The sequence below is a fragment of the Mesoplodon mirus genome, assembly GCF_964341445.2.
Source record: "Mesoplodon mirus genome assembly, chromosome: X".
Lineage (NCBI taxonomy): Eukaryota > Metazoa > Chordata > Mammalia > Artiodactyla > Ziphiidae > Mesoplodon > Mesoplodon mirus.
In genome coordinates, this window is record NC_138981.1 from 138642331 (window position 1) to 138668064 (window position 25734).

General features: G+C 60.9%; 1 protein-coding gene across 4 annotated transcripts in view; it reads left to right on the forward strand.

The window, feature by feature from the left end:
• Positions 1–10168: 10168 nt before the first annotated feature.
• Positions 10169–25734, forward strand: part of ATP2B3 (ATPase plasma membrane Ca2+ transporting 3) — a gene marked incomplete at both ends in the record, with an annotated part of 41529 nt that continues 25963 nt past the window's right edge. For 2 of the 4 annotated variants that reach the window (XM_082610151.1, XM_082610153.1), the window contains 11 exons: positions 10169–10376; positions 14378–14575; positions 14758–15015; positions 15415–15540; positions 15665–15790; positions 18900–18941; positions 20500–20664; positions 21030–21244; positions 21888–22130; positions 22504–22745; positions 25269–25503. In XM_082610151.1, the coding sequence (XP_082466277.1) occupies positions 10169–10376; positions 14378–14575; positions 14758–15015; positions 15415–15540; positions 15665–15790; positions 18900–18941; positions 20500–20664; positions 21030–21244; positions 21888–22130; positions 22504–22745; positions 25269–25503 (2058 nt within the window). Of the gene's footprint in view, positions 10377–14377; positions 14576–14757; positions 15016–15414; positions 15541–15664; positions 15802–18899; positions 18942–20444; positions 20665–21029; positions 21245–21887; positions 22131–22503; positions 22746–25268; positions 25504–25734 lie in introns of all 4 variants that reach the window. The other 2 variants (XM_082610152.1, XM_082610154.1) reach the window with 2 other exon arrangements.

Here is a 25734-nt window from a genome sequence, read left to right on the forward strand (position 1 = left end):
CGAGGACCCACTTTCCGGATTCAAAAGTGGAGACTGGGGCTTCCCTGGTGGCGCAGTGGTTGAGAGTCCGCCTGCCGATGCAGGGGACACGGGTTCGTGCCCCGGTCCGGGAAGATCACACATGCCGCGGAGCGGCTGGGCCCGTGAGCCATGGCCACTGAGCCTGCGCGTCCGGAACCTGTGCTCCGCAACGGGAGAGGCCACAACAGTGAGAGGCCTGCGTACCGCAAAAAAAAAAAAAAAAAAAAAAAAAAGTGGAGACTGAGAGAGGTTGAGTGATTTGTGTTGGTTCACACAGCCAGGTCTCACCCCAGCACCTGCACCTCCAAGCCCTGAGGTATATGTGGACAGATTTCCGGTCTGGTCACTTTGGTGAACCCTTTGAATTGGTTTTAACTATGTGTTCATTGCTTTTCTGTGGTTTTCTGGGCACTGGGCAGATGAGCAATGTAGAATTCTCTAGAGCCAGACTACCTGAGTTCACGTTGGCCTCTGCTTCTTGCTGGCTGTGTGGTCTTGAGTGAGTTCTTTAACCTCTCTGTGCCTCAGCGGCTTCAGCTCTAAAGTAGGGATAATTACTCCTCCCACTTTAGAAGCTTGGAGCACAGAGGGAATGTAGAATCCCGCCACGGCACAGAGAAGGGTGCTCGGCATTGCCTGTGACCAGATTTCTGTCTGTCTCTCTCTCCGATACTCTCTTGGTTCTGTCTTCTGCTTTGCCTAGAACTTCTAGGACAATATCAAATGACACAGGTGAGAGGGAGCCCAGGTCCGAAGCGTCCCATGTCCCAGGGGGCCCATGGAGATGTCGGGGGTCGGTAGGTCATGGAAACTTTGGGAAGGACTCCTGGTTCTCCCAGAACCAGGGCTGATTTTAGTCATAGAGGGAAGACAAGCATCTCACCTGGTGACAGGCTGGATTCCTCCCTATACACCTGAATTACCTAGGAGACAGGCTTGAGCTCTATAACAGAGACCCAGCTAATGGAGACAAAAACGAGAGAGGATTTCTTCTGTGCATAAAAGTCTAGGTAGGCAACCTAGGGCTGCTTGGCCATCAGGGATCTGGGCTCCTTCGATGGTGTTGCCATCCTTGACATGTGGATTCCATGTGCAAAAGATGGAGCAAAGTAACTGCTCCTGCCCCTGTCTTCACATCATCATTCCAGCTGGCAGGAAGGAGGAGAGGGGTGGGGGAGAACGCATCCTTCCCTTTAAGGACACAACCTTGAAGTTGGCTCTGTCCCTTGCGCTGAGAACCCTTAGTGCTGTCCAAGAGTAAGGTGGGTCCTTGTCCCTTTTGCTCACATCCCATTGGCCAGGACCTAGTCACATGGTCCTCCGTAGCTGCACTGGAGTTGGGGGAAGATAGTTGTTAGCTGGATGACAAGACGCCTAGCTAAAAATTAAAATACAACGTGGGAAGACAGGAATAGAAATCAGGGAAAGTCTAGCGAGTCTCTGCCACGAGCTCCTGGGGATTCAAGAGCACCTCCTAAAGCCATATTGTCTGCTCAGAATCTGCAGTCTGGAGACCAGGCCTTCCCAGGTGTTCTGGCCACCCCTTCTGGTTCCTTCTGAGGACAGGGTGGGGTCAGAGCCTCTGAGGAAGTGCATACTAGCAGCAGGGAGGGAGGGGGAACACGGGGAGGCCCTTAGGGCCACACTTCTTTCAAGTAGGGGACAAGAGCAGTGGCAATGGCTGCCAGCGAGCTTAGCCTCTCAGCTCCTCTGCCACCTATTGCAGCAGCCACCCAGCTGAGACAGGATATGGGTGGTGCCGAAGGTCCCTGAGGCCGAAGGGTGAGGGTGCAGAAGGTTCTGCTTAGGTTTCCATTCAGGTAGGGGACACTCCAGGAAGTCAAAATCCACACGGGCAGAATTGTCAGCTGATTGGCCAGTCAAGGTGGTGGAACTCCTGCTATCAGTGTGTGGCCTGGGGCACCACGGAAAGCTAGTCTGGATACAGAGCAAAAGGGCCAGTAGGGCCTGTTTGGTTTTTTAATTGTGAGAAAGTACATATAACATCAAGTTTACCACGTTAACCATTTTTCAGCGCCCAGCTGGGCGACATTAAGTACATTCAGGTTGGTGTGCAGCCATCCCCACCATCCATCTCTAGAAGTGTTCATCTTCCCCAAGGGAAACTCTGTCCCCATTAGACACTAGCCCCCCACCCCCTCCCCCAGCCCGTGCCCCAATACCCCTCCCCCAGCCCGTGCCCCCCCACCCTACTTTCTGTCTCTAGGAATCTAACGGCTCTAAGCAGCTTATACCAGTGGAGTCACACAGTATCCGTCCTTTGTGTCTGGCTGGTTTCCCTGACCATGATGCCTTGCAGGTGCAGCCATGTTGTAGTAGGTGTCAGAACGACCTTCCTTTTTAAGGCTGAATAGCATTCCACTGATTGGATGGACCACATCTTGTTTGTCCATTCATCCACTGATGGACATTTGGGTTGCTTCTACCTTTTGACTACTGTGAATCATGCTGCTGTGAACATGGACGTGCAGATCTCTTAGAGACCCTGCTTCCAGTTCTTTTGGGCATGTACCCAGGTGTGGGATTGCCGGGTCCTACGGTAATTGTTTAAATTTTGGAGGAACCACCATGCGGTTTTCCATAGAGGCTGCACCATTTTACATTCCCTGATGGGCTTGTTTTGTTTTGGTTTTTTAAAAATAAATAAATTTATTTATTTATTTATTTTGTTTTGTTTTTGGCTGCGTTGGGTCCTCATTGCTGTGCGCGGGCTTTCTCTAGTTGCAGCGAGCAGGGGATGCTCTTTGTTTTGGTGCGTGGGCTTCTCATGGTGGTGGCTTCTCTTGTTGCGGAGCATGGACTCTAGGCACACAGGCTTCAGTAGTTGTGGCATACGGGCTCAGTAGTTGTGGCTCGTGGGCTCTAGAGCACAGGCTCTGTAGTTGTGGCACATGGGCTTAGTTGCTCCGAGGCATGTGGGATCTTCCCGGACCAGGGCTTGAACCCGTGACCCCTGCGTTGGCAGGTGGATTCTTAACCACTGCGCCACCAGGGAAGGATAAGCTCGTTTTAACTGGAGAATTCTGGGCCCTCCCTGGAGCCTCTGAAGGCAGGCAAATATGTGGCATCGAACCTGGCTGGGCCTCGTGAGTCTCTGGGGGAGCTTTACAGAGCCCAGTGCCACCCCCTCCTGACTGAAGCTCTGACTGGGACTATGCGTTTTTACAGCCCCCAGGGCTGGGGGGAGTGGGGACCCCTCCAGGTCTGGTGTCCACTGCTCTAGATTAGACTAAAGCATTGGGCCATCAAGTAGCAAGGGATACTGAGGAAGTTCACCCGCCCGAGGACAGGAGCTGAATCAGGTAAACCCCGGTCCCTGCCACCTCCAGGAATCTAGGCTTGCGTTTCCCTGGGTTCTCAAATCCTCCTTGAATGGACTCTGATTACTGGGGGCTTCCACTGCCCAGAGTCTGTGCATCTGTCTTTCTGCTGGCCTCACACGGTCCTTTGGGTCTGGACCAGGCTCTGGATAGGAAGCATCCTTTGGCCTTGCTGGCAGCCCCCGTGGGTCCCTGAGGCGGCCCCGGTGCCCTGGTCACAGCACAACAGGGGCAGCCCCGTGTGGGTGGAGGTGGGAGCGTGTCACTGGGTGGGAGTTTGGGGAGAGGGTCCCATGGCGGTGATTGACCCTTTTCTGCTGTTATTGTTTTTGCCCAAAGCTGTTCCCTGCAAGAGCCGCTTGGCATGTGCACAGACTGTACCAGGAACAAGGCGGGGAAGGAACGGAGCGGGGGGACTGAGCTGTCCCTTTAAATCTGTTTTCTCTGTTTTATTTCCTTCTTTTATCCCATCCTCCTCCCACCACTAGCATAAGTGGCGGAGCTGTGAGGGCCCAGGAGCTGCAGTGACGGTGCCTCTGAAATATTAATGAGGCTGTTCTCTGCCTCGGCTCCTTCCCCCCTGGGCTCCCTCCCTGGCTGAATGCGGGGCCTCGTCCTTGGAGCCCTCATTTCCCCTGCCGGGTGGTCGCCAAGGTGCGTGGAGCAGAGGGGAGGGGGCGGGGCCGGCAGGAGGGAGAGGGCCTGGTGGGGTAGGGGCGGCGTGGGAAATCAAGGGGTAAAGGGGTAACCGGCCACCGTCCTCACCTGCCTGGGATCACTGGGATCTAAGGGGCAGGGCGAGAGCAGGGCACCCTCTCCTCACTCCCCTGCAGGCTCCCCGGCCCCAAGCCTGTCTGAAGGTGCCGGGAGGCCACCAGCCTGTGGGGCGTCCTGTTCTTCCCCTCTTGGGTCCCTGGGGCCTGGCCCAGTCTCCAGGTGCCCAGAGGTGGAGAGAGGAGGGGACTGGTATTTCAAGGAATCCCCACGGCGAGCGCCTCTGCTGCTGGGTCTGCAGGAGGGCACATGGCAGGCGGGTGGGCGGGCATCAGGCGGCATCCTGTGCCCTGGGACACTGCCTCAGATGGGAGTTGGGACTCGACTTCAGGGGGTTCTGCTCCCTTCTTGCCTCGGAGCATGGTGTCCTGGACCGGTTGTACTCACAGCGGGGGAGTGTTCTCGTCACCAGCTTACTGACAGGAGGGCTGAGGGCCCAGAGACTTCTGGCTGGTGCCACCAGCTGGGATCCATCCACCCCAGGGAGGTGGCGGTGCCAGTGGCAAATGCCTGGTCACCAGTGTGCGGACAGATTCCACTCGGCCCCCAGCAACTGCAGACTGGGGTCAGACAGCAGCTGCCATGGGACTGTGTCTCCACAACTGTGAAGGGCGGTGAATTCTAATGCGCTGTGACCTGTGACTTGGGGGGCCGGCAGGTGGGATTCGTCCTCCATCCCTTGTCTCCCCTGTGAAGGCGCCGGGTAGAGCGCAGGACCGGCTGCTGGGGAAGCAGAAGGGCTTTCTCTCCGGGCAGCCAAGGGGCTGAGCTGCCAGGGGTGGCCTGACTCTCCTCAGGGACCTGGAAGGTGAGGCCAGGAGGTCTGAGATGGAGAAGAAGGCGTCCCCTTGCCCTCACAGGGTGTCTGTGAGGATGCAGTGAGGGAAGCATCTGGATCAGCATCCCAAGAAAGGGGAGCTTGGGAACACAACTGCCCCCATCTCATCCAGGAAGCTCCTAGCTGTCCAGGGCCTGGAGGGAGGGCCAAGGGGGCGAAGTGGGGGGCCCGAGCAGATTAAGTCAGAGGTGCTGGGAGAGCCCCCAAAGCCCGGTCCGCGGTGGCCAGGGAGGGCCGGCGCAGGGGGCAGAGGACTCCTGGGTTTCTGATTGAGTGGACATGAGTCACGGGGCCCAGGGGCAAGAGGCATCAAAATGTCCAGGCCTGCAGCTGAGCTATTCCCTGCCGTGCCTGGCGCCCCCCTGGGTAGCAGCCTGTTGAAAGTCACGGAGCCATGGGGAAGCAGGCCAGGGAGCCCAGAGCGGGTCTGCTCCCGCCACCCACCAGTGCAGGCCAGTTTGGGCCAGGATGGAGCAAAAGCCAGAAGGTCCGAGTCCCCCTCTGTGGAGGTTTTCAACTCAATTAAGCCAATTAAGGTCTGAGAGATGAAAGAGTACAGAAATGGTATGTTCCCTGCCCTTTTGGTGCCTACAAACCGTTCTAGGCAGCCAGCCCAGGCCGGAAAGTCTCTGTCAGGCCCGCAGCACTGATAGGCCCAGTCACTTCTGTTCTTGGCCATTTCGGTGATGGCTGCTGTCCTTATTCAGACGGAGGGAGGCCGTTGCCCAGGCTTACGGCGAACCCAGGGAAACAAGAGTATATGCTGTTTGGTCTCTCCAGCGACCACCAGTCACTCAAGACAGACCTTGATTTTACTGATGCCCCCTGTACCCAGTGGCCTGTGGAGTTAACGAAGAGGAAGGTCAGCAGGACCACCGTCTCCGGCTTAAGGGGCCCCGAGCTGGGGGGCATGGCGTTCCCGCTTGTCATCCCTACATCCCTGCTCTCTGGGACGCTGATTCCGCCCTCCCAAGGCTCCCGGCTCCTCCTGGGCCGCCTAGGCCCCGCTCACTCACTCCTCCAGGACCCTGTCCCCACCCAGGGCTGACCATGCAGTAGACTTCTTGCCGAATCAATAACCATGTGTCTCTCAGAGCTGATGACCCAACTGCGGGAAAGACCCGCTCACAGGTCGTTGCCATGCCAAGCAGAGCGAAACAGAGCCAGTCGCGGGATTCTAGACTCAGCAGCAATCGGTTTTGGCGGGGACTTTCTGGAGAACGGTCCTCTTGAATTGCCGCTCAGATTCATCAGAGGCCATTGGGGGAGAGGGGACAGAAAGGTGTGGCGGCCAGGCTGTGTGCTGTGGCACGGCCAGCAGTGCTGTGCGCGTGTGTGGACAGACCAGTGTGGGGCATTGCTGAACAGCCAGCACACGACAAAAGCTGGGGTGGGGGGGTCCTTTGAAGGAATGTGGCCTTTTGCTTGACGGGGCAGGGGAGGACTGAAACACAGGCTCGGCTTTCCGGAGGCCAGTGCAGCTTGGAGGCAGAGAGGGTGACAGCACCTGAACCGGGCAATGCGGTGACCAGAGCAGGGTGGTGACCAGCCACCCGACTGGAGGGAGGCCTGTGGGGTGCTAGTCGGCACGTGGGGCCTGGCGGGGGCTAAGGGAAAGAGAGCGGGCTGCGGCGCAGGCAGGGTGCCGGGGATACTGAGGCGTGGAGCCACGGCAAGGCCAGCCAAGGGGCTGCGGCGAGGGCAGAAGGCCAGGCCTCGACTCCCTGCCCGGTCCCCTTACCGTGAGTCACCTTGGGCCCAGTTGGCCGCAGTGGCGACAGCACACCAGTTAGGAGCAGCTCAGGCCCTGGCGTGGCTATGTCTGGGCCGCGGCTACTGCTGAATGGAGGGCAGGGCCACACCTGGGGACTGGAGCAGGGAGCGGGGGAGATGAAGCCGCCCTTGGGTGAGCCCTGGTTGTTGGGGCGGAGGACATGCTGTGCTGCCCACCTGCAGGTGCCCCTGGAAGTGTGCGACCTCCCCTGGGATGAGCTGCTGCCTCCCAGCACAGGCCCAAGAGCCCACCCAACCATGCGCGGTTGACTGGGTCACCCCCTGGAACCCACCAGTGTCATGTGGGCGGGGCTGGGTGCCTTTCAACTGGGTCTTCACCGAGTGGGTGTAGAGGCCAAAAGGATAAAAGGAACAAATTGTTCATCTGGCTTCCCTTTTAGAGAGAAGTGCTGGAGAGGCCCTGGTAGCTCGGTGGGTCGACTTTGCAAGGTCTTGGAATGCAGGCTGGTGGCCTGCCCGCCAAGGGCATCAGAGCCCCGGGTGAGCGCTGGCCACTCCCCTCAGCCAGGGCTGGGAACTCTGCTCAGGGACAAGTGACTCACATATTTGCTGGATGCCCCCCACCCTACGGGAACTCACAGCGCCCATTGGTCAAAGCCAAAGCGGAGCCTCCGCAGATGAACCCGGCCCTGCCCTCCCCTCCAGCAACCAACAGGCTAGGGGGCTGGGGAGACAGAGCCCAACCCCGCCAGTTTCACCCAGGGTGCTACCTTCTGGGAATGGAGAGACAGGGGCACGGAGCTCAGGGCAGAGAAAGGAGGGGAAGGAAGCCCCTGGCGGGGAATGACGGCCCGGGGCGTCTGGAGAGGGCCGGGGAGCTCGGGTGAGTCGAGAGCTGCCATCACGGCCTCCGGCGCCTCCTGAAACAGCCTGCAGTCAGAAGCAGGACACCCAGGCGTCCCTGTGGCTCTGCCACTGCACCTGGCCAAGCCTCAGTTTCCCGAGCTGACAGATGGCAGAGGATTCCTGCTGTGCCCACCTGGGTGGGCAGGTGCGTTCACAGAGCACCCCAGAAGGAGCCTGCCCTGCCCCGACCTCCCGGAAGCCTGGCTTCCTTCAAGTGCCCTGAGCTCCGGTCGTGCCCCCGGGGTCCCTGCCCCCACCCCTCCTGCAGCCCCCTCCGTCGTGTCCGAGCTTCTGCCCCTACAGTCCACCATCACCCAGCAGCCCTCTGCTCGGTGGTGGCCTCTGCCGCTCGTGGCCCCATGGGATACACCTCCTTCCTGGTATCAGAACACTCTTCCCTCCCCGGCCCCCCGGCCCCCAACCGAAACTGCGCCCCCATTGCTCTGAAGCTGTTATTTCCATCTCTCTCACCAGCGGGAACTGCTAGGCACCCATCTCCCGGCCAGAGAGTACGGGGACCCATTCAGTTCTGCCCACCCCTCTGTCCCCAGCAGAGATGGCCAGCAGGGGCATACAGTAGATGCTCAGTAAAGATTGGTCAGATGGTGAACAGCAGGGACAGGAGGTGGGGAGATGCGTGGGAGCGGGAGAGGACGGTGCATTCGTGTGTCTGCCATCTTGTTCCCACATCTTCCGGCAATGAAGGCTGCTCCGTGCAAAAAGTGTCTAGAGAGTTAACACTTAGGTGCCCAAACTTTTAAAACCTGGCTCACTTTGGATGGCCATTTGCTGAGGTGCCTCTCTGTCTCCCAGACCTCTCTGGCGGGACTGCCTTAAGTACGTGAGATTTTTCTTGACAGCGTGAGGCCAGTGTCCAGAGGAACTGAGGCCTCCACCATGTTCCGAGACCCCCTGAGGCCTGTGGGCATGGGGGAGTGGACCTTGTTTCCCAGGGACCTTGGTCTCATCCCCTGAGGACTGTGGCACGTCCATGCTCCTGGCGTCCGCTGACCTCACAGAGAGGTAAGGGCTGTCCTGAGAGCAGAGGCCACGAGGCTCTGGGTTACTGTGTTTCCATGGGCGGTTCTAGATCAAAAACCTGGATTGGTGGCCGAGTTCTGCTTCCAAGAGGATCCTTCTGAGCCAGGAGCTTCCCCAAAAGTGAGGGATCGGGCCCAACTGAGCCTCACCGCCAGGAGGCTTCTTTGCTGGTGTGAAGGCCAAGGCCACGTGCGCTGAGGCTGATTTAGTCCGGGGAGCTTAGTGCACGGCCTGGGGGGATGCTGCCGCTCATGCTCAGGCCACAGGCTGAGAATGAGAGGTGGGGAAAGACCAGCAGGAGAAGCGAGGGGCCCGAGAAGGGGCGGCCCAGCAGGACCCCGTGGTCCACGCCACCAGACCCTGTGAAGGCGGCAGGCAGGGCAGCCAGGGTGCCGAGGTTCCTCAGGCAGGTGGGGTGGTGGCAGCAGGGTGTGGGGACAGCACGAGGGATGACAACTGCACGATGCTCTGCAGAGGAGGAAGGCAGCGTGGCCCAGGAGCTGGCTGGCTGTGGTTAACCTGGGGAGACCCTAGCTCCTTACTCTGCCATCTGGAGGGCAGAGGGGTGTGGAGGGGAGTGGGTGGCACTGTGCTGTGGGCCAGGGTGGCGGAGAAGTCACCAGTGACCTGTGGCTGCTTTCCACTTTCTCCTCCACCCTCCCCTTCCGCTCTCTTCCTCCCTCCCTCCTTCCCCTTCCCTCTCTCCCTCTCCCCTCCTTTTACCCTCCCCACCGCACCCCCCTTCCTTCCTTGCCCCCGACCCCAGGTCCCCTCAAGGCAGCAGAAACACCCTGCACGCTAAGCCTTGACCTAGTGCCCAGCTGGCTCTGTCCATGGCTTGGCCTGCTCCCCGGAACCCTGCACAGCGCCGGGCCTGAAACCTTGAGCCGCAGAGGCTGCGCCAGAAGACCACTGCCCCCAGGGGTTTCTAGCATGCCGGCTGCACCGGGCGAGTCTTAATCAGGCAAGCGTGGGAGCGTGCTGGAGCAGACGACGAAAGCTCGAGATTGGGCCCAGGCACAGATAACCTAACCGCACCAGGGCAAGACCAGCCACTATTCAATCCTGACACGTCGCCCCTGCTTTGGTGTGGGTTCCCAGCTGCACTGGGGGGCAGTGAGAGCCTCCGCATCCCAGGTTGGCTAGTGCTGGCGGCGGCAGGTCCCCACCAGGAGCCTCTGATGCTGCCTGCTTCCCCACGCAGCGACACGGGGGTGGCAGGACACAGGGGTGAGCTGGCAGGTGGGCCTGGGGGGGGGCATGAGGGCCACTGGCCCGGCCTGGGAGGGCAATTCTGCATTCAGTGAGTCGTGGCTCAGACTGAGCGCAGATTTGCAGAGAACGTTCCAGGAGAGTGGACCTTGGTTTTGTCTCAACCGAGCCCCGGGCTTCTTCTCACCTACTTCTCCCCAGGTGTCTGTGCGCGGCCACTTCCCTCTGCCGCCGCCTCGCCGCACCTCACCCAGGCACTGGGACCCTGGAGGACACCCTCCCCTCCCACGCCACAGGCAGGATGGGGGATGTGGCCAACAGTTCCATCGAGTTCCACCCCAAACCCCAGCAGCAGCGGGAGGCCCCCCATGCAGGGGGCTTTGGGTGCACGCTGGCTGAGCTGCGCTCCCTCATGGAGCTCCGAGGGGCCGAGGCGCTGCAGAAAGTCCAGGAAACCTACGGGGATGTGGGCGGGCTCTGCAGGAGGCTGAAGACCTCACCCACGGAGGGTAAGTCTGCCAGCAGAGCCCTGGCACGGGCGGCGTGTGCGCCGGGGATGCAGGGCCCTGCACCGCCCCTCACTCCTCCCTGCAGACGTTCTCTAGCCCCAGGGTCAGGCCCCGTCAAGGGCTGGGTGGGCTGCAGCAGCTTCCCAGAGGCACTCCTGACCACGACCATGACCATGATCGTGCCTGTGCGCTCCCATTTCCCCCTGAGTGGGACATACTCTGTGTGGTGCAACCTGACCCCCTGCACCTGTGCGTCCGTAATCAGCAGTTCCCGCTTGCATCTCTTCTTTGGATTAAATAGAAATGGAACGACAGAGAAGAGGAAGGGAGAAGCCGGCACAGAATCGCACATGCTGGCGGGATGGGCCCCAAACTGAAACCCCAGCAGCTCTTCCAAGAGACAAGCGGGGCAGCCCCTGACCGAGTGCCCCTGGTTCCCCATATGCTCGGCCCTCTGTGCAGTTAAGGGGGGCAGGAAGAGGAGGAAAGGCTTAGGGTTCGGTCCTCTGGGGAGGGGCTTGGGGTGGGGGCCAGGTAGAGTGCTGAGTGGAGGTGGCACCAGCGCAGGCCGTCCTGAAGAGTCCAAATCTGAGACGGTATATCTCTGAGATCTGCTGCAGGGAGCCTCTAGGGAGCCTGGGGTGTGTCCTCTACAAGGTTCTAGGGGTGGAGGCCTGATTGCCATCTTGGTCCACCCCTCTGCCCTGTGGCCCTTTTCCCCTGCTCCAGAGCAGACGTCTGCCCTGCCCTGCACCAGCCTTCCCCAGTCCTGCCCGCTGGGTCTGCTGGGAGGCCGGGACCCCCGGGAGCCAGGCTTGGCCCCAGTTTCCAGAGGCCGGAGCATTTCTGGCCCAGCTGCCGCTTCCCCGGCAGGGCTGCTGGTGCCAGGCCTGCTCCCGGCCAGTGCCGGTTGATCGCATCAGCTCCTGTCTCGGCTATCACACCTTTGTGCACCCAGGGCCCTGGCCGCCACCCTTGTCTCCTGCTCTCTGGCTCCATCTGTGTGCAGGTGACACCTGGGCTGGAACGGGGAGTGGAGATGCCTCCTGCCCCCGCCCCCCCTGCAGAGGAGGTGGGCCTGAGGCTGGGTGAGGGGGCGCCTGCACGGCCACGTCAGGAGCTCGGAGGGGCCGCCTGGGTCTCTCCTGCTTTGTGCTCTAAAGGGACCCAGCCTGGTGTGGGTGTGTGATCGGGGCAGATGGCTCGGTTCAGGGCCGGAGGGGCTCTCGCCTGCTCTCCTCCTGGCCCATCCCCTCCCCCCAGCCCCCGGACTTGGGGCCGGGCGGGGGGAGGCCGGGGTAGAGGGCCATTTAGCCACAAGGGCTCTGGCCTCTCCCAGATAAAAGGAAGCAGATGGGCTTCAGCTGGCAGCTCTTTCCTCTGCCTGTCAGGCCTTGTTAAATATTTAAAATGTCAAGGCCCCTGGGAACGTGCCCGATTCTGCCACAGAGGCTCTGGTGCTCGCCTGGTGCCTGTGGAGGGGCGGGCGTAAAGAAGGGCGGGTGCCCAGGTGGGTGGCCCCAACGGAAGGACCCCAGCCTGGCTTGGTCTGCATCCCGAAGAATGAGCGGTTCGAGGACCACCCTCCCATCTCCGACCCTGGGAGCCCTCAAGGCCCCAGAGTTCTCACCTGGACGTTCCCGCTCCTGCTCAGACACAGTGACCTGAGCTGGGGGGAGGGGCGACTTAGCTGAGCCCCAAGCCCCATGCACACCCCCTGGCAAGGCGGGCAGACTGGTGCTTTGGGGAGGGTGAGGAGACCAGGGCGGTGCATGCTATACTGGAGGAGGGGACTTGCTCTTCTCCTGGCAGCAAGCACATCAATGGGCTCCGCCTTTTCAGCTATCCAAGAGGATTCCAGAAGCCAGGGAGCCTGGGTCTTAGGCCAAGCTGGGGAGACCTGGGCCCCGGCCCTTCCCCCGTTTGGCCTCCACTGGCGCTCATGGAAAGGAGAGGGCAGATTAGCCGAGAGCTGCCCCATGTGGTCCTAACCCAATTCTGATGGCATCTGGCCTCTGCTCTGGGCAGGGTGCCCACCTGAGTCCATGCCAACTGCCGGCCACTGCCCCTGCACCCAGGACCTGGGCCACCTCAGGGGCCCTGCTGGACCAGTGCGTGCTCAGAACCAGAGGGGCTGCAGCTGCCTGCAGTCACCCCAGCAAGCCCTTCGGACCCCTGAACCCACAGGAAGGCCAAGGCCTCGGGCTGGTCTAGAGCAAGGCAGAGAGAAACACTGCTGCCGCACCAAGGGCAAACCAAGGCCAAGGGACAGGCTGAGGGAAGGAGGGAGGGAGGGAGCTCCTGGGGAAGGGGCCCTGAGGGCCCAGCTTCCTGTGGGGACCAGCTGGGCATAGGGGGCAGGGCAGGCAAGATGCAGATTCCTGAGGCGTGACGAGGACCCATGGGCTCTCTAGAGGGTGCGGGGGCCTCTATCGTTCTCAGGGCCTCCAGATCAGTGCCCTTTCCCAGGGTGGGGGTAGTGGAGACCCTGAGTGTCTGGGAGATTCAGGGTTCGAGGACCTTCCTAGTAATAACCCCACTTTTCACATCTCCTGTAGGTGAAGGGAGTGGGACATGGGCCCTCAGCTGGGTCCCCAGCCCTTAGGAGCTGAGGTCCTGAGCTTCTCCCAGACGCCCAACTGGGAGGCCACAGCCTCCAGAAACTTGAGCCGTGGCCAGGCCCAGGCACAGTGAGGCAGAGGGAGAAGGGCAGAGACAGCTGGGGCTCCTGCTGGGTGGGGCGGACGGTGTGCGGTCATGGCCTAGCTCGGGAGACGTGACAAGGCGGTGCGTCTGGGGGCTTTTGCTCTTGTCAGTCCTTCCACCCCGAGGGGCCCCCTCCCCCCTCTCCCCCCTCCCCCCTCCCCTCCCCCCTCTCCCCTCCCCCTCCCCCTCTCCCCTCCCCCTCCCCCTCTCCCCCTCCCCCTCCCCTCTCTCCCCCCTCCCCCTCCCCTCCCCAGAAGCCACCTTTCCCCATCCTGCACACACCCACCCTCCTTCCTTCCAACTCCTTTGCACCACACTCAGCACTTTCTTGCTCTCAACTCATCTGGGACCGGGTCTTGTGTGGCTTTCCAAGCTGGCAGGGGGCACCCCAAGGACTGGCACCCGGGCCCTTCTGGTTGCCCACCCCCTGCCCCGCCCCGCCCCGCCCCTCCCCGCTGGAGGCCTGGGGAGGGGCAGCTACTCAGGTCTGGGAACTGCAATCCACTGTCTGTCCACGAGGTGTCAGTGTGGGACCAGGCACTTGGGGGCAGAGAAGCCAGAAAGGCTTGGTGGGGTGGGGTGGGGGGACCCGTGGATGGGCCTGGAAGGAAGCAGAGTCCCAAGGGCTGAGGTCGGGGCCAGGGGACTGTGTCATCCCATCTGCCTGCCTCTGGGGAAGATGGCCAAGTGGATGCCCGGCTTTCGGAGGCAGTGGCCTGGATACCCGTCCCACATGGAAGCTTTCGGTACCTTCAGGAATGGGCCTGAGGAGACTCATGCTCTAGAAGGAGAGACCCAGCGGCCTTGGCACAGGCCTGGGTGGGAAGTGGGTCGTCCCAAGAATGCGAAGTCAGGGCCCAGCTTCCAAAAGCTGGGGCAGGCCCCTTTGTGGGTGTTGATTCTGAGCCGCTGTGTAAACCGGCCACCCTCCCTCCCTCCCTCCTAGCCCACACAGCTTGTCGGGGCTGCAGAGGAGACTGTAGTTCCTAGACCTCCGCAGGCGCATCAGGGTGATGGTCCACACTTCCTTGTGCTCGGGCTCCGAGTTATCGCGTGGTCGTGGTCGCACACCTGTGCCTTCCAGGCAGCTGGAGAGGCTGCCAGCGCTCCCGCCTACATGCCCCCAGGGTTTGCAGAAGGGCTCCAGGTGCCAGGCCAGTGCAGTGCCCGCTTTCTGGGAGCTTTCAGTGTAGAGGGAGAGACAGGCACGGAGAAAGGAGGAGCAGGGGGATGCAGGGCTGGCCTTTCCCATCCTCTCCTTCTGTGCCTCTGTTCCACGTGCCCACACTGCACAGGCCTGGCCGACAACACCAATGACTTGGAGAAGCGCAGGCAGATCTACGGGCAGAACTTCATCCCTCCCAAGCAGCCCAAGACCTTCCTACAGCTGGTATGGGAGGCCCTGCAGGATGTGACCCTCATCATCCTGGAGGTGGCCGCCATCGTATCCCTGGGCCTCTCATTCTATGCGCCACCCGGAGAGGAGAGCGATGGTGAGGGACAGGGCTGGGAAGGGCGGTGAAGGAGGACCCCGTGGACGGGGGTGGGACGCGGGTGGCAGCGCAGAGGTGCTGGCAGGTGGGGAAGGATAGAGCCTGAGATGACGGAGGGAGGAAGGAGCTGGCGGAAGGACTTCTCTGCCACCTCTGCCCTTCCCTCCTGTCTTCGGGCACAGCGTGCGGGAATGTGTCGGCTGGGGCAGAAGACGAAGGGGAGGCCGAGGCGGGCTGGATTGAGGGGGCCGCCATCCTGCTGTCTGTCATCTGCGTGGTCTTGGTCACGGCCTTCAACGACTGGAGCAAGGAGAAGCAGTTCCGGGGCCTGCAGAGCCGCATCGAGCAGGAGCAGAAGTTCACTGTCATCCGGAACGGGCAGCTCCTGCAGGTCCCGGTGGCTGCGCTGGTGGTAGGGGACATCGCCCAGGTCAAGTATGGTGAGCGCGCCCATCACCACCCACACCGCGAAGGGGCTCAGCTCCCACGTCAGGGGCAGGCCTTCTCCGGGGAGCACGTGGGGCGGGAGGCTGGAGGCGGGCAGCTCGGGCAGCAGGCCCAGCGAAGACAGGGCGTGTCAGCGGCTTCAGCGCCCCAGGAGCAGGCTGTTCCCACAGCCTGTCGAGGGCCTCCCCAGCACGGCAGGGCACTCCTGTGGGCCCCATTCCCTGGAAGACGGATGACAGGGCTAGGAGTGGGTGGGTACCCCCAGAAAGCAGGAGACCAAAGGAAGAGGGCCGCACACCCGACAGGACCTCCTCTGGGTGAGATGGGAGGCGGCATGGAGGAAGGCCTCCTGGATGCATGGTCTGTGGTTCTGGCCACTTGGCCGGCCTTAGGAGACCTGCTGCCCGCCGATGGCGTGCTCATCCAGGGCAATGACCTCAAGATTGACGAGAGCTCCCTGACGGGCGAGTCGGACCACGTGCGCAAGTCGGCAGACAAAGACCCCATGCTGCTGTCAGGTGAGCCCAATGGGACCGGAGTCCCTGCTCCTGGAATGCCCAGGACAAAACCTGTAGGTGCTGAGCATGCCTCCCACCCAGCGGTGCAGATCTCTGTCTCAGTCTCTGTGTGTTGCTGTGCCAGGCACTCATGTTATGGAAGGTTCTGGAAGAATGGTGGTGACAGCCGTTGGTGTGAACTCCCAGACAGGCATCATCTTTACCTTGCTTGGGGCTGGTGGAGAGGAGGAGGAGAAGAAGGATAAGAAAGGTAAGGCAACAGTACCCTGCAGTTCCCAGGGCCGCCATGCCACTGGCCCCCGTATGTAGCCGTGCTCTCTTCCGCGCCTGCCTGGTGATGGCCCCTTGCTGGCCCAGTCCCTGGCTCTGGCACTGGGGAGAACCAGCCCTCAGGGGATGGGAGGCCATACCCTGTCCCCTGATTCCTTTTGGAGACCCCTCTTCTGGGGTCTTTGCCCCAGAGCCAGCAGGTTGGGGGCCCCCCAGTTTTGTGTGAGGCAGTTTCCCTCAGATGGCTCTTCCCCTAAGGCTTTGGGGGCGTGTGTGCCAGGGTTGGGGGAGTGCCCTGCCTGGGTAGGAATGGGGTTGGAGGGACAGGGACCAGCCACCTGGACTTGGGGGTGTTCAGCCCACATGGTGAGGCACTGAGGGCCCCAGGCCAACGTGGCAGCTAGGGAAACACAGGCCACGCAGCCAAAGGTGGAGGGCTCCCAAGCAGAAAGGACTAGACACCCCAAAGGACATCCAGGGCCAGAGGAAGCTGATATGGGGCCAGGGCCCTCACCCTAAGGGAAAGCAGTGTCGAGGGACAGAAGTCTTCTGACGGCCCAGCTCTGTATTCACCCTGGCCTCCCTGGCACACGGCTACCCAGCTGACTCCTCTTGCCAGCGTCCCGAGCCCCAGGCATGGCTGGTGCCCCCTCCGCTCCTCAGAACAGGGTTTACAAAGCTCTGGAGCTCCCCCGGCATCCCCCCCGCCCCCATCCCAGTCAGGACCCTGGTCCCTTCCACGACTCAGGCCTGCATCTGCTCACAGCTCACCTTGCTCTGACCTGGGTCTCCCCTCAGGCCACTCCTGCCATCAAACCGGTAAGGAATGACGTTTTCTAGATGTGCACCCCACCTCTGAGGGAAGCCACCTGGGCCCACTAGAAGTACAAAGACACGCACGAGTACGGGGAGACCGTGTGCCAGAAGCCTGCAGCCAGGGCCCTGGGGACAGGGCGTGCGGGTCACCAGCTCCACCTCAGTCAGTCAAGGCTGCTGGGCCTGGAGTGCAGGCGGTCTGCCCAGCCCAGTAACGTGGGGACAGGTCAGCGTAAGGAAAGACGCACTGGTGTCCCCAGACCTGGGCACGTGAGGGAGGAAATGGATGAGCCGCTGTTGCCTAGAAGCTTCTATGGGCCCCGTCTCCTGGCAGCCTGGGCCTGGCTTCCCTTCCTGGACTCCTCCCTGCTCCTGGTCCACCAGGCCCACCCCTCACAGCCAATGGGCACCAGCGGACCTTCGGCCACCTTGGCCACACCAGGCCCCCCTCCCCGCAGGGCTCAGCCCGGTGTCTCGCCACAGTCAGCACCCTGGGGCCCACAGGAGGGCAAATGGGTGCGTAGGCAGGCCCTGGGCCTCCTCTGGGCTGGACTGGAGTCCTTGATGGCCGCTTGGCAGGACGCCTCTTCCACATTCCTTTCCAGGCTCTTCCCCTCCCGCTAGGTTCCTTAAATGTCACCGTCCTTCAGGACGCGGTCCTAGGCCCCTTCTCTTCGACCTTGACAAGACCCCTCCAGGCCCCCCCGGGTCTCCCCCAGCCCCGGTTCCTCTCCACCGCTTGCCGTGCTGCTTAAGAGTCAGAGGGGACACCAGCGGCAGCTGGCTCCCTGGAGGAGGGGAATCTGGGGGTGCCCTGCGGGGGAAGCAGAGATGGCCAGGCTCTGGGGAGGGGGCAGTGGCACCCACGACCCCTCACCTCCCCCACGTCTTTGCCCAAGGCCCTGGCCGCTGCAGAGACTGGAAGGTGGCACGTCGCCCTCAGCAGCCCCCCTCAACGCCCCCCGCCACCTCTCGATCTGGCCGGGGGGCTCAATGCTCCCTGTCCATCAAGGGCACTGCTGTCGCCGCCTGTTTCTTGCCTTCCGGCCTTGACTGCTTGTCGTCCTTCTCCTCTTTGGGCTGACCTCTTTCCCCTCGCCTCCCCCTCCCTCACCTCCTGCCCCTTCTCGGGCCAGGCCCGGCCCTCATCTTCCCACCGTGCTCATCTCAAACCTCCCTCCCTCCTCCAGAAGTTGCCACAGCCCCAGGGCAACACCCCCCCATACTGCTGCATTGTCACCCACCGTGTGTCTACAGGTTTCTCCCCTGCCCTGCCCCACAAGTCTCCTTTACCTCTGAATGCCCCACAGGGCCCAACTGACGCCCCACTGGGGCTGGGAGGGGACCTCTCCCTCCTCCCTGGGACCCCCAGACCAGACCCCACTGCCTGGGAGACACCTGGCCTCCGGTCTGTGTCCCTGGGTCCCCAGTGACGTGAGCTGTTGGGTGGTGGCTGACAAGCCGGCCCACTAGCCCTTCCTGTCCCAGGCCGGTGGTCTCTGGATCCAGGGCAGTGTGTGTGTGGCCTGCAGAGAGCTCTCCCGGCTGCTGCCCTGGGGCAGGTGAGGCAGGTGGAGCTGGGGGGCGGAGCCTGACCCCCAGCTCAGAGCCCGTCACCTGCCGGCTCTCCTGGGCCGTGCCGGAGTTGCAGTCCTTCCCGGCCTCAGAAACCAGAGGCACAGCCAGCACTGTTTACCTTGGCCTGGGGAAGCTGGTCACTGCCCCAGTCCCTAGCACCCAGCTGTGGGCTTTGTGGTGGCAGAGCACATCTGTGAAGGAGCCCCGCACAGCTCCACCTGGGGCCCAGCGCGGCCGGTGCCGCTGCCGCTCCCTCCGGCGCTGTGGGTGCCCTGAGGCTAGCCGGCTCGCTCCTTTATCCTCTAAAGCGCCCACAGATTTGACTGCTAGCCACCAGGGCTTAGGAACCATCTAGGTCAACCCCCTCGTGCTGGTTCTGGGGGGAACACGCACCCCGACTGGGGGGCCCTGTTTGAGGCAGCAGAGCTGGGACCCGGCACCTGGCAGCTCTCATTACCCGTGGTGCCGGCCCTCCCAGAAACCTCCCACTGCCGACCGTGTGTGAGCCAGGGTCTGTCCAGGGCTGGCCCGCGGGTTCTCTGGAGGGCTGGAGACCAGGCCCTCTTCCCCCGCCCACCCCCTCTCACCGCACTCTCTGGCTGCACTCTGTGCCCCGCTGTCCTGTGTGCGCGTGTGTGCCAAGGCCACGTGGGTGTTCTCAAGTCTCCGTGTCTGTCGTTCCTCTCCCGTTGTAGGCAAGCAGCAGGATGGGGCGATGGAGAGTAGCCAGACCAAAGGTAATGCGCGCCCTGCGCTCAGGATGGGTGGCAGAGGGTGCGGCGCAGGGTGGGGGGCCGCCCGCCTCGGTTGCAGGAGCAACAGCTGGAGGCCAGGTGAGAGGGGCGGGGCGGCTGGTCTGCAGACCCCGCCAGAAGTGCGCAAATATGGCCCGTGAGCGAGCATCCTGGTGAGGAAACTGAGGCTCTAGAGGGGTGACTCACCCAAGACTTAATCGGTCCTGTGGGTTTCCTGGTTCAGCTGCCTTTCTGCTGAGACTTTGAGGCCTGCTCCCCTTTCAGCCAGAATGCCTGGTGGGTGCCGATACTCTGTAGCCAGGGTGAAGGGGTTGTAGGTGCTGGGAATCCAAAGATGGATAAAGTATGGTCCTGGCCCTCGGGAAGGTCACAATCCACAGATGTGAACCCAGGGGCAATACTCAAATGCAGTGTGGGACCCAGGAACGCAGGCAAACGACTGGAATTCAGAGGCCGACTGGGGTTGGGATGGCATTTGGGACAGGAGGACAGTCCAATGGCCAGGGCCCCGGGCAGGGACAGGGAGTGGCAGTCAGTGGGGTAGAGGCTAGAGTGGCCCAGTGGAGTAGGACCTTGAATGTCGCTAAGGCTGTGGCCCGAGGCCATGGAAAGAAGAGGCCACTGGTGAGTGGTCTCAGGCAGCCAAGGGGAGAAGGGATGGGCGGGGAGACAGAGAAAGAGGGAGCGGCTGACACTGCATGGTGACAGGAGGCATGCAGGGGCACTGAGAGCCCCACTGGGTGGGGACAAGGACGAGTGGCAGGGTTGGGTGCCCGCTGTGGGTAGGGGATGGATGAGATTACACGGGGCAGCATGTGAGGCGGTGGACAGGCCAGAGGCAGGTGTGGGGCAGGGGACACAGCACCACCACATTAGGGTCCACCAAGGGGGCTGTGAGAGGGCTGCCGGTTCCAGAGAGGAGGTGGAGAGGCATCTAGGGGAGAGGAGCGAAGGCCCCATGGCGAGAGAAAGGTGCAAGGCTTGCCCGCCAGCAGCCGGGTAGTGGGCTGAGGACTGCGCACGTGCTGAGCTGGGGCCCCGACGCAAGTCCAGGCATCCACCGGAGGGGTGTCCATCTGAGGGCTGGCAGGAGAGACAGCCTGAGCGGGGAGCGGGGGAGGAGAGTGCGGGGATTCCTGGGCCTCCCTGAGGGGAGTGGGAACGTGGCTAAGACAGCAGTAGGCAAGAGTCAGCTCTGGGTTCTGGAACATTCCATGGGCCCCAGGCCTCTGCTTTCAGGTATTGAGATTTGGGGTGTTACAGGACTGGCCACGCTGTCTGTGTGCCCAAGCTACCAGTGCTTGTGTCTGTCCTCCCTTCCCCTGCGAGGCCCCAAGAGAAGCATCTCTGTCCTGCCCAGGACAGCGCTGGAGCCACTGCCCACCTCAGGAGAGCCTGGGCTGATGAGAGAGGAGGGAGAGGACAGAGCCCCCCGTTTCCTCTCGGATGGTGTGGCATATCTTTCTCCGTGAAAGCCCCTTGTAGCCGTCACCCCAGTCACCAGGCCCTAAACTTGGCTGCGGGTTTCTTCTGTGTGTAGCTAAGAAGCAGGATGGGGCGGTTGCCATGGAAATGCAGCCCCTGAAGAGCGCAGAAGGCGGGGAGATGGAGGAGCGGGAAAGGAAGAAAGCCAACGTGCCCAAGAAGGAGAAGTCGGTCCTTCAGGGAAAGCTCACCAAACTGGCTGTGCAGATCGGGAAAGCAGGTGGGGGCACCCGAGGGAGCGGCCCAGGGGCCACCGACGGGCAGGGGGGGACACTGGGCTCCTGGACTCGAGGCCGGACCAAGGAGAACAAGTGGGAAAGGGATGTGACGTGGGATGTGGGCCAGGCATCAAGGGCACGGACTAGGAGCAGGTGATGGCCTTCAGGGTCTGGTTCCGCCCCCTCTGGCGAGCGTGGACTGCAAAACTCCTTAAGGCCAGGGACAAGGAGCGCCTCCCCCGACTCGGGGTCAAGGGAATGTGGCTGCAGCGTCCCTTACCTCTTCCCTCTTGCTCTCTCCCTCCCTCACCACTGCCGGCCACCCTTCCTGCCTCCACCCTCTGTGGCCTCTGATGTGGCTGGGCAGGGCTGGTGATGTCCGCCATCACCGTCATCATCCTGGTCCTCTACTTTGTGATCGAGACCTTCGTGGTGGATGGCCGGGCGTGGCTGGCAGAGTGCACACCCGTCTACGTGCAGTACTTCGTCAAGTTCTTCATTATCGGTGTCACTGTGCTGGTTGTGGCTGTCCCAGAGGGCCTGCCTCTTGCTGTCACCATATCCTTAGCTTACTCTGTCAAGGTAATGAAATAAACACAACACGAATAAGAATTCCGTGATATCAGGGTACAGACCCAGAACTTGGGGTGCAAAGCCGTTAAGCAACTTGGACGAAGCAAGGACTGGATAAAGTTTGGGATTGCTCAGGGGAAGAACGGGAGGCCGAGCAGGGACGCAGAGCTGGACTTGTACATCCTTGCCCACCTGGCTTCCTGGGCAGGGCGGTGTGACGAGCTAGCATCTGCAGGATGTGGGCAGGGTCACCGAGGGGCCAGGGAGTTGAGGTGGGGGCAGGGGGAAAGGGGGCCACAGGGAGACAGAGGGCAGGGCAGAGATCGGGGTGGGCAGGGGAGCCACAGGGCCTGCAGGTGACCTGAGAGGGGGCTCTGGGCAGCAGGGAGGCTCCAGCTGAGCTCCAGGAAGAGTGGCCACCCAGAGTCGACTGCTCGGCCTGTCTGATGAGAGTCCTTACGTCTCACAGGCCCGCTGCCTCGGTTTGACCACCACCCCACTGCCATCTGAGCTGTGCACCTGCTGCCCGAGGTCCCGGGCTGTTAGTGCCGCGAGGAAAGCTGGTGGGCGGAGCAGAATCATACATGCCGTTGTGCTCCCCCACCCCGCGAGGACAGCTGGCTACCCAAGCCTCCATCTGTGCCCTTTACAGAAAATGATGAGGGACAACAACCTGGTCCGCCACCTGGACGCCTGTGAGACCATGGGCAATGCCACAGCCATCTGCTCAGACAAGACAGGCACGCTCACCACCAACCGCATGACCGTGGTGCAGTCCTACCTCGGGGACACCCACTATAAAGAGGTTCCAGCCCCCAGCGCCCTGACCCCCAAGATCCTCGACCTCCTGGTCCACGCCATCTCCATCAACAGTGCCTACACCACCAAAATACTAGTGAGCTGGGAGCAAGGGCAGGCCAAGGCGGGGGTAGGATGAGGGGAGGGAGCTTGGCCCGGCTATGGCATGGGCTGTCACCAGGGGCTTAGTAGGCTCTCTTAAGGACTTTTGAGCCGAGCCACCATCGTTTCTGGGGTGCTGGTCTCCCTCCTCGTCCCCGGACACTGGGCGGGGCCTGCAGGTTCTGGAAGCCCTCCCCAGCCCAGTGAATCGTGGAAAACCTGCCCATCTAGTCCATACTGGAGGCCCTCCTTGGCTCCCTGCCACCACACCTGAAAGACGTGGTGGCCGAGGCTGGGCTGGGGCCCGGGGACAGTAAGGAGGGTGGCCTTGGGCCTCCAGGGCCATGCTGGTTCTCCTCACCTCGCAGCCTCCAGAGAAGGAAGGCGCCCTCCCACGCCAAGTGGGCAACAAGACGGAGTGCGCTCTGTTGGGCTTCGTCCTGGACCTGAAGCAGGACTTCCAGCCCGTGAGGGAGCAGATTCCTGAAGATAAGCTTTACAAGGTGTACACCTTCAACTCGGTCCGCAAGTCCATGAGCACAGTCATACGCATGCCCGACAGCGGCTTCCGCCTCTTCAGCAAGGGCGCCTCGGAGATCCTGCTGAAAAAGTGAGTGGGCAGCAGGACCCAGCGTGGGGCTGGCTAAAGCGTATGGCATTTCTGGCTGTATTATTGCGGTAAAGTAGACATAGCATAAAATTGGCCCTTTTAATCACTTTAAAGTGGACAGTTGAGTGGCATTAAGTGCATTCGCACGGTTGTGCGCCATCACCACCACCCAATCCCAGAACAAGTTCATCCCCCCGAAGGAAACCCTGTGCCCATTCCACAAGCTCTCCCAGGCCCCTCCCCCTAGCTCCTGGCAGCCACTAATCTGCTTTCTGTCTCTGTGGATTTACCTGTTCTGGACATTTCATATGAATGGAATCACATAGTATGTGGCCTTTTGCACCTGGCTTCTTTCACTGAGCGTAGTGTTTTTAAGGTTCATCCAAGCTGTGGCCCATATCAGTGCTTCATTCCTTTCTATGGCTGAATAACACTCCATTGCTCAGGTCGACCACATTCTGCTTATCCGGTCATCCATCGACAGACACTTGGGTTGTTTCCACCTTTGGCTACTGTGAATCATGCTGCTTTGAGTGGTCACGTACGAGTTTCTGCTTGAACGCGTGTTTTCAGTTCTCTTGGGTACATTCCTGGGAGTGAAATTGCCAGGTCATATGGTAATTGCATGTTTCATTTTTTGACAAAACGCCAAACTGGTTTCTACAGGGGCTGCCCCACTGTACTTCCCCATTAGCAGCGCATGAGGGTTCCAGCTTCTCCTCCTCACCAGTGGGCTATTACCTGATTATTATTATCGTTGTTGCTGTTGTTATCGCCATCGGGATCTCGTGGTGGTTTTGATCTGCATTTTGCTGATGACTAGTGATATTGGCACCTTTTCATGTGCTTATTGGCCATTTGTTTGTCTTCTCTGGAGGAATATCTATTCCAGCCCATGCCCATCTTGGATGTGAATTCTTTGTCATTTGATTGTTGAGCTGTAAGAGTTTCTATATGTTCTGAGTATTAGATTCTTAACACGTATCTGATTTTGAAGTATTTTTTCCCATTCTGTGGGCTGCTGTCTTTTCACTCCCTTGACAGATTTTTGCTCACTGTTTTGATTTGTCCTTGGATGCGCAAATGTCTTTCAATTGTGAAGTCCAGTTTATCTCTTTTTCTCTTTTGTTGCTTGTGCGGGGTTCCTTTTTTTTTTTTTTTTTTTTGCATTACACGGGCCTCTCACTGTTGTGGCCTCTCCCGTTGCGGAGCACAGGCTCCGGACGCGCAGGCTCAGCGGCCATGGTTCACGGGCCCAGCCGCTCCGCGGCATGTGGGATCTTCCCGGACCGGGGCACGAACCTGTGTCCCCTGCATCGGCAGGCGGACTCTCAACCACTGCGCCACCAGGGAAGCCCCGGGGTTCCTTTTAGAGGTGGTGAAAATGTTCTCAGGTTGACTGTGGTGATGGTGGCACAACTGTGAATATACTAAAAGCCATTGCATGGGACATTTTAAGCGGGTGAGTCGTGTGCTATGTGAATTATATCTCAACAGAGCTGTTAGGGAAACTGAGGTGGGCGGCACACAGCTCTGCCTCCAAGTGCACCATGCCCCACAACCGCTCAGCGTTCACACCTCCCCTTGGCCTTGGCCTCTGCAGCGCCCACGCACCCTTCTAAGACTTGGCCTGATTGTGCCTCAGTGCTCACCCCCGGCTTTCTGGGGCCTTCAGGACGGAGTCCTGAGCAGGACCTCTGGGCTCCTCCCCTGGCCTCCACAGCCAGCTTCTTTCCTTCCTCACCAGTCTGCTCGGGGCCCCCATTTGTCCGTCTGCCATGCCAGCCTCTGGGGCCTGTGTTTCCTCTGCTCCTTACTTTTCTGCACCTGAATCCTGCCAGCCCTCCCCATCCCAGCCCTTCTGTGGTTGCTGCCTTGTCGTGGCCCTGCTCCGTGGCATTCGGTTTTTGCTGATGTCCCACCTGTCTCCCTAAAGCACAACGGGGCAAGAGTGACAGCCCCCCAACTCCCATCGAGTCCGTGCAGAGCTGTGGAAACAAAGTACCATCATCCTGGTGGCTTAAAACAACAAAGACCTATTTTCTCCCAGTGCTGGAGGCCAGAAGTCCTCAATCAAGGTGTGGGTGGGGTCGCCCTCCCCCCAAGGCCTCCAAGGGAGGATCGTCCCTTGTCTGTCCCAGCTGCCGGTGGTGGCTGGCCACCCTTGGCCTCCCTCGGTTTGTAGCTGCATCTCTCCAATCTCTGCCGCCATCGTCACACAGCCTTGTCCTTGTGTCTGTGTCTCGACATGTCCGCTTCTCTCTTTTTTTTTTTTGCGGTACTCGGGCCTCTCACTGTTGTGGCCTCTCCCGTTGCGGAGCACAGGCTCCGGACGCGCAGGCTCAGCGACCATGGCTCACGGGCCTAGCCGCTCCGCGGCATGTGGGATCTTCCCTGACCGGGGCACGAACCCGCGTCCCCTGCATCGGCAGGCGGACACTCAACCACTGCGCCACCAGGGAAGCCCCTTCCTGATTATTCTTAACAAAACCTTTTCCTCTCCTCTTGTTCTGTCCGCCCCAGGTGCACCAACATCTTAAACAGCAACGGGGAACTGCGCAGCTTTCGCCCTCGGGACCGGGACGACATGGTGAAGAAGATCATCGAGCCGATGGCCTGTGATGGGCTGCGCACCATCTGCATCGCCTACCGGGACTTCTCCGCTGCCCAGGAGCCCGACTGGGACAACGAGAACGAGGTTGTGGGCGACCTCACCTGCATAGCCGTTGTGGGCATCGAGGACCCCGTGCGGCCCGAGGTAGCCAGAGCCCCTCTGTGAGCTGCCCGCTGGTCGGGACGGGTGGAGGGGCCACCCTTCTTTGCATCTGGCCTTGGTTGTGAGGCCTTTGGACATAAATGCACGGAGAGAACTGCCCCTTTCTCCTGCCCTCCTGGCCGTCATGCCACTCCCTGCCAGACTTTATAGGCAGAACAAATGGCCAGAGTTGGACCAACTGGGGAGGGTGGGCGATGGCAGAGCCTCGGGTTC